Below are 15210 nucleotides of genomic sequence, written 5' to 3'. Positions count from 1 at the left end.
TCTCTTTTCTCCTCTCCCCTCTCTCCTCCTCCATAGGACCAGTACCAGTACCTTTACAAAGCCCTACTGAGCCTGGTCAGCACCAAGGAGACCGGCTCAGGTGTCCTGACCAGGGACATGAATGGAACCATGGCCTCCATGTCGGACCAGTCCGACCCGGCAGAGAGCATGGAGTCGCTGGTCTGAGGCCCCCCACTGCAGGGGCTGGCTGGAGCTACGGGGGTCCCGCGCCACACCCCCCCACCCCCCTCACCCAAGATGAAAAGGGAGGCACTTAACTTTGTAAAACGTTAAAAGGAACAATTGTGGACAAGACTTTTCGAGGCCTTTTTTGCCAGAACTCTTGGTTAAGAATAACCTGATTACTTTTTTACACTGATAAAAAGTTTTTGATATTTATTTTTTTCGCCATTTTATGTCTTAATGTTCTCCTACTGAGAGGTTTGCACCTGCATTTTTGAGTTTCACGGCGGCGGCGACGAGAAACACTTTTTTCTGTCTTTTCTTGTTTGCACTATATAATGTCAGTGTTCCTGCCTAGACTAAAGCTGACCCACTCGTCCCCACTTCAAGCTCTGATTGTTGTTTCCACATTCCATGGCTAACACCCTAAAACCAACCTGCTTCTGTGAAGAACATTGCTCAGCCTGCCCTCTACTGGTTGATTTAAGACAGTGCAAGAGGAAGGCAGGAATTCCTCCTATCCGCCCGCTTTGAATAACAAATGCTGTTCAACTTCAGCCTTGTGTACACCTCTGCTCTGCTCACTCTTATTACATACCATAAGATACCACTCATTTATCATAACACCTGTAGTTGGTTGTCAGACAACCAACATTTTATGTTTGTTTTTTAAAGAGCTTCTTTTTTTTTTCTCCTCACCTTATTTTCCACCTTTTGCCATTCACACCAGTGTTGGAATATCTAAAGTGGTGTAACAAACAGCTACTGTGAAATTTTATCATTTCTATCTATGACTCATTATTATTGTTATCATGCTTTTTAATATATGGAAATACCATATGTATACATATATAAATATATCCTTAATCATGATGATGTTGTTGATTTTTATTTTATTTTATTCATGTTCTTTGAGGCCAGGTTTGATTTCCACAGCAGACCACATCTAACTGTTTCCCACTCGACTCACAGTCAGGTCAGATTGATATATATAACTCTATGGGTCAGATCCATCCATCAGCCCAACCTCTGGGGAAGGAGGGACTCCCTCCTCCCATCCTCTCCTGTATGCTGCTAAGTCATCCAAACTCTCCAACACACACACACACACACACACACACACACACACACACACACACACACACACACACACACACAGATACAGTGCCCAACGTCCTTGTGAAATACAGCTAATGATGCAACAACCTGCCATTCCCCCTTCTTTGAAAACGGCATTTTGAAAATGGTTTATTTTGCATATTTGTTTAGTTGTTGCTTATCCCGAGAGAGGTGCGCTCATTCACTCTAACCTCACAAGGCCTTGTGTACATAGGTTTTTTGCCCACACTGTATCGCTTGAATTTTCAGTAACATTTCTTGTTTTCTTTGGAGATGAGATGGATTTGGGGGTTTGTGGCCTAAGAGAAGTCAGAGATATTGTGCTATCAAGCTTCTGAAAGGGATATGTATTTTCCTATTTCAGTTAAATAAGTTTTACATAGCACAATATCACGCTATTCAGTCTCTATATCTCTATATAATGTATGACAGCAAAACAATGGGGATAATGTAGTTTGATTTTTTAACTTTTACCAAAGACTTGACTCCGTTCCATACAGAAAAGTTAGAGCTTTTTTCTTCCCATTTATTTTTCCTTCTTCCCCCGGTGTACACCCTCTTTCACCCATGCTAGAATAAATCTGTCAAGAGCAATGGCCGTTCTACTACTTCCAGCAATCATTGTAATCCAAAACCATTTGGTTTAAAGACTCTTTTATTGTGCTTTAAAGTTGCATACAGCAAGATAGAGGAAAGATGCAATGACATCTCTGTCTTTTATCTTCTTTTAAAGGGATTGATTGGCTCATTCTCCAACATTTGGAGAAGCAACAATAGATCATTTGCCCCTCGTCAATTTTAGCTGTGTTCCAATCCAATTGTTAAGCAATTTTGTTAGACAATATCACTAAACATATAAAGTAGGTTTGCCTCCATCAGGTGGGCTGCAGTGAATACAGGTTACCTGAACGTGGAATATGCAATCAGAAAGTACATAGCCTACATGAGAAAAAAAAACTATTAATATTGGGAAGGATAACTATTAGCTATTTATCACATGATTTATGTATCGACAAAGCTTTTCCACCTGAAACAAAAGTAAAAAAAATAAATAGAAAATATCCTGTGATATTGAGTAAAATGTATTAAAATGTGCTTTTTCCACTCAGGTGTTCTAATATGAAACATGTTGTAATTGCTATAAACAAAAATACTTGGATAGAAGCATAGCTACTGATGGCATGTTTTACAGTGTATGGTGAAATAAATGTACTTCTACTTTGTCTCAAGCTTATCAGTCTGACATTTTCCTTCCGTCATCCCCAGGCTACCACTGAGCACACTTACTAGCTTCATCAAATCTCTTTTGTGTTGCCTTTAAAGCGCAAATCTAGGTGTACTACCCAGAAGTAATGTACATATTTTGTTGCCTCTGTGACAAAACAAAACCTTTCTCTGGAAACTTTATATCTGTTCACTGTGTCGGAGGGAACGGACCATATGAAATACTATTTCTTTTTTTGTGAGGGGGGAGGTGTCATCCCATTGTTTTATCCTACTATTTCTCATTGCAGTAATGTATCTATTACAATTTATCACTTTTCTCTGGTCCTGATTTCACCGCATCTGACACTGATGTTTCTGGTAAATGCTCATTGAATTGGATCTGTTCAGGTGAATGTATTATTTTCCTCCTGTCATGGCATATTGCTTTCGTGGTGGACCATGTGGATCCTGGTTCTCTGTGCATTGAGCTTGTGGTGGTCATCACATTCCAATCTCCAACCTCACACATCTCCCATTAAATTTCAAGGCAGTGATTGTGATATTACAAATGTTATTCCCCTTGGTTTGGTAATTTCATTTCTTTCATTCTATGGAGGCTATAACTCTGTTGTCCAGATGTGCAATAGAATAGCTTTCAAATGTCACAGAATAATTTCCTCCCATTGACCCCATTTTGAACAGGCGACTGTTCCGTCCTCTTTTGTAAACATGAAATAATTGACAAAAAAATTACCGTTTTGTTTTTGTTGTTTGTTTCATTGAAAGCTATATCAAAGCATTCTATTATAGTGTTATTTAATATGTAAATGGTATTGCTATACATAAAATAAAATATGGGTTTTGATGTACTTTGCTGAAATCAATTGTGTGATGACGTCTGAACTTTTCTGCGTAATTAAAATGTATGTGTAACAAGAACATGTTAAAATTAAGAACAAACAAAAGGTAAATAAGAACAAAAACAATATCATGAATATAGCTGCAAGCAGCGATAAGCGGGGCCAGGGAATGCAGAAAGAAAAAAGAAAGAAGCAATGATAAGTAATATGCACAATAAGCCATAGAAACATAGAAGACTGAACTTGAGAGAAAGAAAACCATGCAATTAACATGAGCATTTTAAACCCTCACTAACCCTAACCTCAGTAAAACTATGCCTACCCCTAACCTCAAGAAATACTATGCGTAAGCCTAAGAATGCCAAATCATGATCACCTCAACACATCGTCGGGGACAGGGATCAAACCAGTGACCTCCGGACTCATAGGCTGCCTTTCTTCTCATTGAGCTAGAGATATGATAGCCCTGGTAGTGTCTGTTGATATATATAACTCTTTCCGTCCCTGATGAACCAAGCCTCTGTTTTGCTAACTACTCTAGATCACTGGTTCCCTAACCATCTACCGATGGAACAGAAACTAGTGAAAGTAGACGATCTACAAGCTCACAAAACGTTGCTATCTGAAAAGTAGTGAGATTGTAGATTGGCTATTTTCACAATGAAGTATGTCATATATTGAAAAAACATACTCTCAAATAAGCATTTCATGTTATCTTTAACAATTGCACATGTATTAATTGATACAGTCATGTTGTTTGCAATGCACTTTAAATGTAAAAGTCTGCATGAAGTGAGGCTTGAACTGGCGACCTTGCGGTTGTCAGGCAGATGCTGTAGAGAGAAGCCATTGGACCAACAGACCTAAACTGGTGAAAAAGGAGTACAAACAGATGACACAGTTTCATGCGAATTACTCAAAAATCCTGGGTTTAAGTGTTTTTCAAACTGCTCAAAATTGCGGACAATCTATGATGCGGAGCTTACTGGTCAAAGTGATAGATGTGTTTCTCATAAGTCAAGGCACAAGTGTAAGCAAGTTTCACGGCTGTCGGCCAAACGAGGCATGACTCATGCCAGTTTAAAGCTTGCATGTTCCAAAAATTGCTATAGCGCCCCCCTTTGGCCAATTGGAGTAAGATTGGTTTCAGTGATATTTGGAATGACCCTCTACATTACTGCAAAGTTTCAAAGAATTGTGAGTCTGCATGTATGTGTTAGGGGCAGATGAATAATTGTCATAAAACTGCAATATTCATTGGCTCATTAAAGCTTAATTTTTTCAATTAAAGACATTTCAAACAGGCTTTTTGTCGGTATAGGTCCAAAGTACATGTGTAGAACGTTCCGTGCAGATTGCTCAAAAATCCCAGGAGGAGATAGATTTTAACTGCTTTTCATATAATTCAAAATGGTGGGAGATCTAAAGGTCAGAGGTCAAAAGTCAGAGTGTGAAAGTTGTTCATCATGAGTAGACGCATGTGTGTATCGAAGTTTCATGGCTGTAGGTCACAATAGAAAATAACAACGAGCACTCTCAGTCTGTATATGGTGCAGTTTTGCAGGTGCACGGCTCACAAAGATTCACAGTAAATAAAGCAATAGCCAGCACTCCGAAGTCCTTCTGGTACTTTTAATTCATATGCACGGACAACACAGCACACACGGACGCGTTTCGGCGTCAAGCCTTCCTCAGCGTGTATGGTCAAACAGGGCATGAGTTGTACCTGTTCAAAGTTGGGATTTTTCAATTGAGTGCTATAGCGCCACCCTTTGACGAATGAGTGTGAGAATTATTTCTTGATAGTTTTTCAAGACCATCTACCATATGGCCGAGTTTCGTAAAAAGCGTATGCACAGTTAAGCCAGAACTGCGAAAAACGGCAGAGAAAGAAGACGAATACTGCCAATATTAAGACGGAGCCTTGGCTCAGTGCCTGAGCCTGGCCCCGTAAAAAACTAACAAACATAAAATACAACTAATGGCAAGAACAAAAAAAGTTATTTATGATATGACATTCTCGATACAATATAAGTTTAGAGGCGCTCATAACATTATCACAAACTATTGATGGTGCTGTACTGCAAGAGGAGGAAGCCAATTCCATCTGCCAAACAGTCCAACTGCAAATTAGTTTCTGGAGATGAGTGAATCATACTGTTGGTTGTAGTTTATGGTGGCTTGGAGTAGCCAAAACACTATTTCACAAAAGTACACAAGTAAAGTACACAAATTATCCATTCCGAAAACAAAGGGAAGGTACAAACTTGCACTGTTTATTTGTGTCTTTGATGTAACTCAGGACATCAAAAGTAGAAGTAAATGTAGAAGTAGAATAATTGGTAGTGCATTTGCCTGTCACAGGGATGTAAGGCACATCAGGCCCCTCACACAGCACTGTGACAGGGATGTCATGGTACTGGTCATTGTGTCTCCATGGTACTGGTTATTGTGTCTGTATTACTGGTCATTGTGTCTCCATATCATGGTCAGTATGATGGTCAGTACCATGTTAGTATCATGGTCAGTATCATGTCACAGGGCTGTGAAAGGGATGTCAGAGAAGACATAGAAAACACCATACATACATGTAGATGACAGGGAAGCACCATAGGAAGCACCATACAGTAGATGACAGGGGAGCACCATAGGAAGCACCATACAGTAGATGACAGGGGAGCACCATAGTAAGCGCCATAGAAGATGCACCATAGGAAGCACCATAGAAGACAGGGAGGCACCATAGGAAGCACCGTAGATGACAGGGAGGCACCATAGTAAGCGCCATAGAAGATGCACCATAGGAAGCACTATAGAAGACAGGGAAGCACCATAGGAAGCTTTGGGATGGAGGTTCTTCCTTGGCTTAGTGGGAATGTGCGTGGGGAGTTTCCCAGCAATCAGGCACTGCGTTCATGATGTGTGGCATTTTGTGCAAAACGGCCACCCCCACAAACTTTGGAAGCCAATCATAGCCAATCGGAGTGTAAAATGAGAAATGTCTTGATCACATGACTAAAGAGATAATGTAGCCTACTGTATACCGATTTGCGTGAGGTTTGGACATAATTTGTAGGAGGAGTAGTAACAAAAAATGTGTTGCGCAAAAATCTGTCATGGTGGCGCTATAACGGGCCGATTTGAAAAAAAATGGTTGGAGATTCTTCCTTGGCCTACTGGGAGTGTGCGTGCAAACCAAGTTTCCTGCCGATCGGACCAGCAGTGCTTGTAGCATATCATGCAGAATGGGCCCATCTAGAAAACTTTGAAAGCCAATCATAGTCAATCGTAATAGAATCCCAAAAATCATACATCTTGATCACATGACTACAGAGATAATGTGTACCAATATGGGTGAGGTTTGGACACAGATGGTAGGAGTAGTAGCAATAACTGTGTTTTGCAAAGAAACAACATGGCGGAAAACTTGTCAGGCGGAAATGGGCATGGCTTATTTGGCAAGTTCTGTAATGATCCAAGGAATCCAAGGAATTTTTTTTGTATGACCTATGGTTAAAGAGTTATAAACCAAAACGTGAATCGGCCTGTTATAGCGCCACCATGAAGCCGATTTGAAATATTATGGGGTGGCATTTCTTTCTTGGCCTAGTGGGAATGTGCGTGCAAAGTTTCACGGCATGATTTGAGGCATTTTGTTCAAAACGAGCCACTCCTGCAAACTTTGGAAGACAATCTTAGCCAATCAGGATGGAATATGAAAAATCTGACAGATTTGTCTTGATCACATGACTATACTGATAATGTGTACCGATTGGCGTGATGTTTGGACAAAATCTGTAGGAGTAATATAAAAAAATATGTTTAGCAAAAATTTGCCTCCTGGTGGCGCTACAACAGGCCAATGTGAAAAATTTGGGGCAGAGGTTTTTTCTTGGCCTCTAGGGAGTGTGCGTGCCTTCGGCCTGGCGGAGACAGTCATTACATGGATCTATTGCAGTGTGTTGAGCCAGCTAAGGGTTTCATCACCTCAGACACACTGGGTCGCATTTGTCTAAAATACAGTTATGGTTTGAGGGCAAATAGCCCCAAGCTTTAAAATGTGTCAAGTCCCCACCATACAACCTGCTCTATTACAGTTTTTCACAATTGTTAACACACGTTTCTCAAAACAATAACGGCTTTCTCAAAACTGCACACACAAAACTGAAAACCTCACACACAAAATGCTAAACCCCACACTGCCTTTGCAAGATGACTCTTTGCCATCAAATCTTTTAACTGTTCACAATTTTTGGTACATTTGGTACACACAGCCATATTTTCAAATGACACACACATACCATTCATTACAGTACACACAATAAGCATGTGCTGCACACTACCAAACATTTACAGCACACTGCAGGGCAAAATTGAAAACACAATCATAGAAATGGAACACACCATATGAATGACATTGACAATTTATTTTGTAAAATGACTCAGTGTATGTAGGCCTACTTTTTTCATAGTCAAACATAAAACAAAACACAAATATGCAGCCAAAAATGTTTTATTTCTCTACATGATTTAGGCATCATGCCTCCGGTTCATGTCTGGCCAGAGGGCCTCATTCACATCATAGGCAATGTTCTCCCTGTCCAAGCAGCGTTGGAAGAAACGCCTCGAGTGGCGCATGAAGCCCTGACAGGCCTCAACAGTGACTAGGGGTTCAATCGATTTTCACGATTTTTGTATAATGACATTTTTCGATTTTGAATTGGAAAAAAAACATATTTTAATCGAGAATCGTTTGTTTTGAAAAAATCGGAAAATAATCGGAATTGTGACCCCAAGAATCGGAATAGAATCAAATCGTGAGATAGCAGAAGATTCACACCCTAACAGTGACGTCGCCACAAGACTCCTCCATGGCCTGGAGCAGTGGGACCCGGCTCTGTGGGTTCCGTTCATACTGTATACCTTCCACCTCCAAGCTCAAAAGAACTCCTCAATGGGATTCAGGAAAGGAGAATAAGGTGGAAGGTACAGAACGGAAAAATGTGGGTGGTCCTGGAACCACTCACGCACTGGAGCAGCCCGGTGGTGCAAATTGCTCACCAGACCTGAATGTTTAGAGATTTGACTATTTGTGTGTTGTTGGTTGATGCTTTGAGATTTTACGTGAGAAGTGTGTGCAACAACTGAACATTGTGTGTAGTGTTTGGACAACAAGGTGTGTTGTAGATTGATGCTTTGAGATTTTATGTGAGAAGTGTGTGCAACAACTGAACATTGTGTGTAGTGTTTGGACAACAAGGTGATAATGTAATGATAGTGATGAGTGTAAAGAAGGAAAGTCAGAGTCTAATGCAGATAAGGGAGTGTGAAGTAGTGCCAAATTGGGTCGAGCGATTAGTACATGAAGTTAAGGTTGTGAAAATTGTGCCGAATTTTCGCTTTTTGTGTGTTAACAATTGTGAAAAACTGTAATCTTCTGCAAGGTGACAGGGCCTGTATGCCTAGTGGTGGAACAAGTGCACTTATTTAGCTACTTTTAAGTAAAAGTAGCAATATCACAATGTAAAAAGTCAGAATCCTTTGAAAATAGCCTAAGTATAAAATAGGGCTTAATGGGTTAATGTATGTTTTGTAATAATAATCCAAATCTACAAAGTAACTTGTAAATAAAGTTTTCAAATAATTGTGGTGTAGTAAAAAGTACAATATTTGCCTCTGATATGTAATGGAGTAGCAGTATAAAATAATGAAAAATGGATATACTCGAGTAAAGTAAAAGTACCTCAAAATCTTACTTAAGTACAGTACTTAGTTACAGATCACCACTGTCTGCTGAGTGCACATGTTGTAAACACAAGTGTTTGCTCCATCCATCTTAGATACAGATAAACAGCCATCATTCCCCCACCCCTCTTTTGCCAAAACCCCCTGGAGGAAGGAGAACAGGCAACGGACTACAGTACCAATGTAATGTTATAATCAGCTTCAAATGTCTTACATTTACCTTATACTCCTCAATTGACATGTTCTGTTAATATTGAGTGATAAATCAATGTGCATTAGTTGCTTGTTCACAAGCAAATAATGCACAAAACATTTTTTTTTTTACCTCTGAAGTGTTTTCACCCGCCTGACCGTCCGTCCGTCCGTCAGTCTGTCTATGAATGAAAGAAAAAACCATAAATATTGTGAGGCCATTCTTTCAAAACTAAACTTCAGCAATAACATATAGCACGATATGTCATGACTTGTTCAGTCTTTTTTATGACCAGATGAACATTTTGTTTTAATACATTTGAATGCAGTTGTGTTTCTTATTAATATATATGACTTGCAGTTATGTTATCATGTAGATGTAGCTTACAAGTTATGCAAAATATTGTTACATTTTTATTTCGATAATTCTTTTGAATAAACCTCATTTTGCTTTCTAGTTTTATTATGCATTTACTTATACCATCCTCCCAATAGGGAAAGAGATGAGTTTATACCACAAACCCACATTGGACTACAGTGTGTGTGTGCGTGTGCGTGTGCGTGCGTGCGTGCGTGTGTGTGTGTGTGTGTGTGTGTGCGCGTGTGTGTGTGTGTGTGCGCGTGTGTGCGTGTGTGTGCGTGCGTGTGTGTGTGTGCGCGTGTGTGTGTGTGTGTGTGTGTGTGTGTGTGTGTGTGTGTGTGTGTGTGTGTGTGTGTGTGTGTGTGTGTGTGTGTGTGTGTGTGTGTGTGTGTGTGTGTGTGCGTGTGTGTGTGTGTGTGTGTGGACGTGTGTGGTCCCCCTAGTCAGTTCAGTTGTGATGAGGATGAATCCCACTCAATCTTTCTCCGGAACCACAACATCCAGCCCAGGAGCCGTGCACAGCATTTTTATGGCTTGGTGAATCTGTTCTGTGACCTTTTCTCAGACAAACACAAAACACCTGCATCACAGAGTTCGTGTCCAAACATATCCAACACTAGTCGATGAAAACTCAGTGTGTGGGCATTGATCCATTCACCTCGGCCTGTCTGTGTACAGTCCACTCAAAAAAGAAAAAGAAAACATACCACAGAGAGGCAAAGAGGTAAGTGCCACTCACACACAAGCAAATTAACCAGGGATGCATCAAATAAAAATGTTGCCCGATATCCGATTAACGATTGATTGCATGGTCAAATCGACTGATACCAATATTGCAATTATAAGTTTCTAGTATGGTTTACCTTACACCTGTTATACAATAACTGGGAAAGAAAGTGTATTCCATCTTGTTTACCCTTTTGAAAGCTTCCCCAGAAAGCACTGATTGAATCTAGAGTCTTTCAGAAAAAGGTTTTTCAGCTCCACATTCAAACATAAATATTATACAAAAATGTTATCTTTTAGATCGGTCCGATGCAATATTGCTTTTTAAGGCCAATATTGCCGATACCAATTTGATGACCGATTAATTGTGCATCCCTAAAATTAACTACAAATTAAACCCTGCCAGGACTCAAGCATTTAGTCAGTCACCTACAACAGACATAAACATACAGTATTCCTCTGCCGTTATACTGGTATATTCATTTTACATAGAGGACTGCATGAGTAAAGATATTAAAGATATGGTTTGCCTCCGCTTGGTTATGTGCTGCTAAAATGTCCTTTGAAGGTGAAACCCCACTCTAAAAACTCTGTGGGACTCTAATAGGAAGCTGGTAGGAAATAGAGTGCAGGGACTAGATGGTATCATAATCTTAATTTCAGGTGTGACTGAACTGCCTAGTACAGAGAGTGCTTCCACAGTACACCAGTGGTTCATGTCAAGGAACCCATCTGAGGAAAAAGAAAGTGTGCCAATTAGGGCTTAAGTGGTCAATTCATATCATACTTTTTCCCTTCCTAGAAATGTAGTGAAGTGAAAGTCATAAGTATCCAACAAATACAAATACTCAACTCAAGTAAAGTACAGAATACAGATACAGGTAAAATATTTACTTAAGTAGCCTACTCAAGTAAATGTACTTCGTTACTGTCCACCACCGGTTACAGTAGGTGTGAAGGTTCAGCCAGGAAGGATGGAGAATGTGAAAGAGTGAGAAAAGAGAGGCATACAGGGTGAGAGAGGGAGGGAGAGAGGTGGGAGAAAGGCCAAAAGAGAGACAATGACAAACGGAGTAGGAAGAGAAAGGGAGAGAGGGGAGAGAGAGACAAACACTGAGTCAACAAACAGTATATAGTCAGAGACACACACACACACACACACACACACACACACACACACACACACACACACACACACACACACACACACACACACACACACACACACACACACACAATGACAGGTCTAGACGGATATACTTCTCCATATCGGCCCTCGCAATCTTAATAAGCCAACGCTTCCTATTTTCCCAACCACACTGGCGCTCGTTACTCTGCAGTAAATGTGTTTTGCCGGGGAGGGCTGCTGGATGAAAGCTATCTGATGAAAACAATCAGGCACTATCTCTTCCTCTTGTTCTTATCAGCATCAAATAATATGAAGCTATTAATAATGGAACCAAGGGAACATCTTTGTTCATTTAGTCTATCTCTCTATCTCCCTTCTCTCTCCCTGCTCTCCCCTTTATTTGTGCTCAGCCACTGTGACCGTGTTTGTAGTAAGTTTGTAGTCTGACATCTGAAATACCATTAGCCAAAGATTAGTTGGGAGTTGATTTCCTATGCCTCCGTTCTCCATTTTGTCTTTTTATCCAAAGCGTTATTGTAATTGCTTTTGAGCTCCATTACTTTTCCCGCCGCGTTTGCCCGCTGCATCATCGTTCCACAGAGCACTGCTGAAGAAACACATCATATATTAAAGTGTCTCCCCTCTAGTTAATGCATAGAGTTAGACCTGCTCCATTCCCCCATCCAGAGAAAATTGATATAATTTGTCCATGGGACAGCAGACGGTCGTTCGCTGAGCACCAGCATTATAATAGCGAGCAGTGAGATAATGGACAGATAATGTACTAGGAGTGGAGTGTGCTCTGGTGAGGAACACAAGTCAACAGCCACTGTTGGGGGCAACAGCACTGTCTAGTGGCAAATATTGGCAGTGTGGAAGAATTTTGATCATGCCACTGTCCTGAGTGACTTCCCAAACTTGTTCATGGGAAGGATCCACAAAATTGAGTAAGTATTTGGCCACGGATCCTCATCTAAAAAGCTTTTGTGCCGGGGCCCCCAAAAGAGAAGATTTGTGTTTGCGTTGTAAATAGCCGAAGTAAAACATAGGATTAAAGTGGTTAACCCTTCCATTGTGTTTTTTACCTGTTTTCAAGTTTAAATAGGTAAAAAGTACCCTTTACATTTCTTTATTGGAACAAGGCTTCATGATATCATCAGAAACAGCTATTTTAACGCAACAAAATTAATTACCACCATTTTAGTTCATTCTGATGGTCTCTATAAAAAGAAGTGACTTCTGTGGTGTTAAGGGTCAAATTAGCCATGGTTCACATGACGCTTGTATACAAGCGTCATGGTGCCGAGTCCCCCTGGTCTAAAGTTGTGTTCGATTTTTTCACATTGCCATCTCTCACATAAACATAAACGTTCAGATTTCAAATATAAAGTGCTTACCACCGAGCCACGGATGTTACAAGGCGATGCGGACCGCGATGAGTACCCGTATCTCCCGTATTGTTCAATAAAAAGCATTTTAATCCCATCGCCGGCCATTTTCTCCAAATTGTCTCCGATACTTTCAACCATGCGACACTAATGGTTGGGAGGTGTATTGCACTCTGATACATTACAAAACAATAAAAAACAAAAAAAGAAAATGGCCGGCGATGGGATTAAAATGCTTTTTATTGAACAATACGGGAGATACGGGTACTCATCGTGGTCCGCATCGCCTTGTAACATCCGTGGCTCGGTGGTAAGCACTTTATATTTGAAATCTGAACGTTTATGTTTATGTGAGAGATGGCAATGTGAAAAAATCGAACACAACTTTAGACCAGGGGGACTCGGCACCATGACTGTCATGGTATGACAGTCATGTTTCAGGGCTAGGGTCAAATATGACCCGGCAGAGAAGTGTGGCTCAATTCCCCCCAAATTGTCAATATTCAATGTTTACATTTTTGAGACTGAGAGAAACGTGTCCTCAATTTGCATTTGCTATTAGGAGTAAAATAAAGTTTGGGTTTTATGAAAAATAAATGACTTTTTACCTTCTATGGTATACGGGTCAATTTTGACCCTTAACACCACAGATGTCACTATTTTTAATAATATTAAACAAAAACAAGTATTTTATTTTTGGAAGTGTTCTAATATTAGTCTATTTTAGCTAGATAACATCATTATCCATTGTCTTCATTATAGGAAATGTAATGAGTGAATTTTAACATTGTTATAATCGAAAACGAGCTATATTGAAAGATGAAACCCTAACCCAAAATAATATTTTAAAATGTGTTTAATGCATAACAAGTCAGCTATATGAGGTGGGGGGGGGGAATTTATGAAAATTAGAATTTTTTGAGTATTTTGGAATGAGTTAAATCACGGGTCACCCAAAACTGTCGGTAGGTTTCTAACACAATGCAAGGGTTAAACTCATTTTCACCCCTGTGGGTCCTTGGCCCCAGTTTGAAAACCACAGTACACAGCTATGGCTTCAGTGTTGTGCTCAAGGGCACACCAAGAACGCATGCACACACGCACACAGCACTCCCTTTAACTACTTTTAAGGTGACAGAATAAGTTAAAGGGGGTGTAAGTGATGTTCTTTTGTTGAAATAAGTGTTAAATAGCTATGTATTCTGATAGTAATCATTGCTATAGAGTGAATTTGTTCAGTAACAGGGGTCTCGCCGTCTTTAGTAAACAGATACAAAAATTCAGGTCGGGATATCAATTTTATGTGTGTGTGTGTGTGTGTGTGTGTGTGTGTGTGTGTGTGTGTGTGTGTGTGTGTGTGTGTGTGTGTGTGTGTGTGTGTGTGTGTGTGTGTGTGTGTGTGTGTGTGTGTGTGTGCGTGTGTGTGTGTGTGTGAGCGTGCGCACATGTAAGAGAGAGAGAGAGACAGATCACGTGTGTTATGAATACCTGTCTGTGCCTTGTCCTCATTCAATCAAGTACTGCAAAAAAAGAACCATTTCCAACAATATTACCTAATAGCATGTAATAATGTAACTGCATGTCTCATTAATTCCAGAGAAACTTGTCAATTTTCCATTTCACTGGACTTCAGCAGTAAAAGTGTTCCAGCCAGTAGACTGGGCTGGCGTCTAGAGGTACAAGCTAATAGGTACCAATCTTCATTGCAACGATTCATTGGATTTACTGTACCTACTGTAACAGCATCCTCCCAGCGTCCAACCACCAGCATACGCCCCCCTCCAGCATAAATGTATATGATATTTTTCTTACAATATGCCCTTTACAATATACTGTATTTTTAAATTAACAATGTAAGCCATATGTATATTTATTTCCTGTATGGGACAGTCCTAGGAAAGCAATTTCTATTAGCCACTTAAGCCCTATTATACTACAAGAAGAAATTGGAAAATGTTTGCCAATGATGACATGCCCAAAATAGGGACGCCAGGTTGAGTCCTTGCTGTAGTTCAAACAGTGACAATAAAGATCTTTCCAGTGGTTCTCTCTCTCTCTACTATGTCGTCCTCAGACGGCTGGACTGGAGTGCTATTGTATAACATGGTCCCAAGGGCACGTTTGAGTTCAGCTAACTCAACGTGACCTTTACAGCAGTTGGTTCCCCCACCCACAGTAAGAGTATGGTGTGTTGATTGATTCTTTCTGCTAAGCCAGTGGTTCTCAGACCCCATGGATCCTTGGGGGGGTTCCAGGGGCTCCTCATCATCAAAAGCAGTTCAACTAATTTAACGCTATTTG

The 15210-nt window shown here is 40.3% G+C and overlaps 1 protein-coding gene across 4 annotated transcripts in view; it reads left to right on the top strand.

Annotated features, from left to right (window-relative positions):
* The window catches only part of LOC308083099 (receptor-type tyrosine-protein phosphatase gamma-like), a 387100-nt gene extending 383708 nt beyond the window's left edge, over positions 1–3392 (top strand). For all 4 annotated transcript variants that reach the window (XM_080425241.1, XM_080425240.1, XM_080425239.1 and 1 more), the window contains exon 29: positions 37–3392. In XM_080425241.1, the coding sequence (XP_080281367.1) occupies positions 37–186 (150 nt within the window). In that variant the 3' untranslated portion in view covers positions 187–3392. The remainder of the gene's footprint in view (positions 1–36) is intronic.
* Positions 3393–15210: the final 11818 nt, after the last annotated feature.

Source organism: Gymnoscopelus braueri (assembly GCF_963280865.1).
Source record: "Gymnoscopelus braueri genome assembly, chromosome: 3".
Taxonomy (NCBI): Eukaryota; Metazoa; Chordata; class Actinopteri; order Myctophiformes; family Myctophidae; genus Gymnoscopelus; species Gymnoscopelus braueri.
This window is presented reverse-complemented; position numbering and strand designations above follow the sequence as displayed.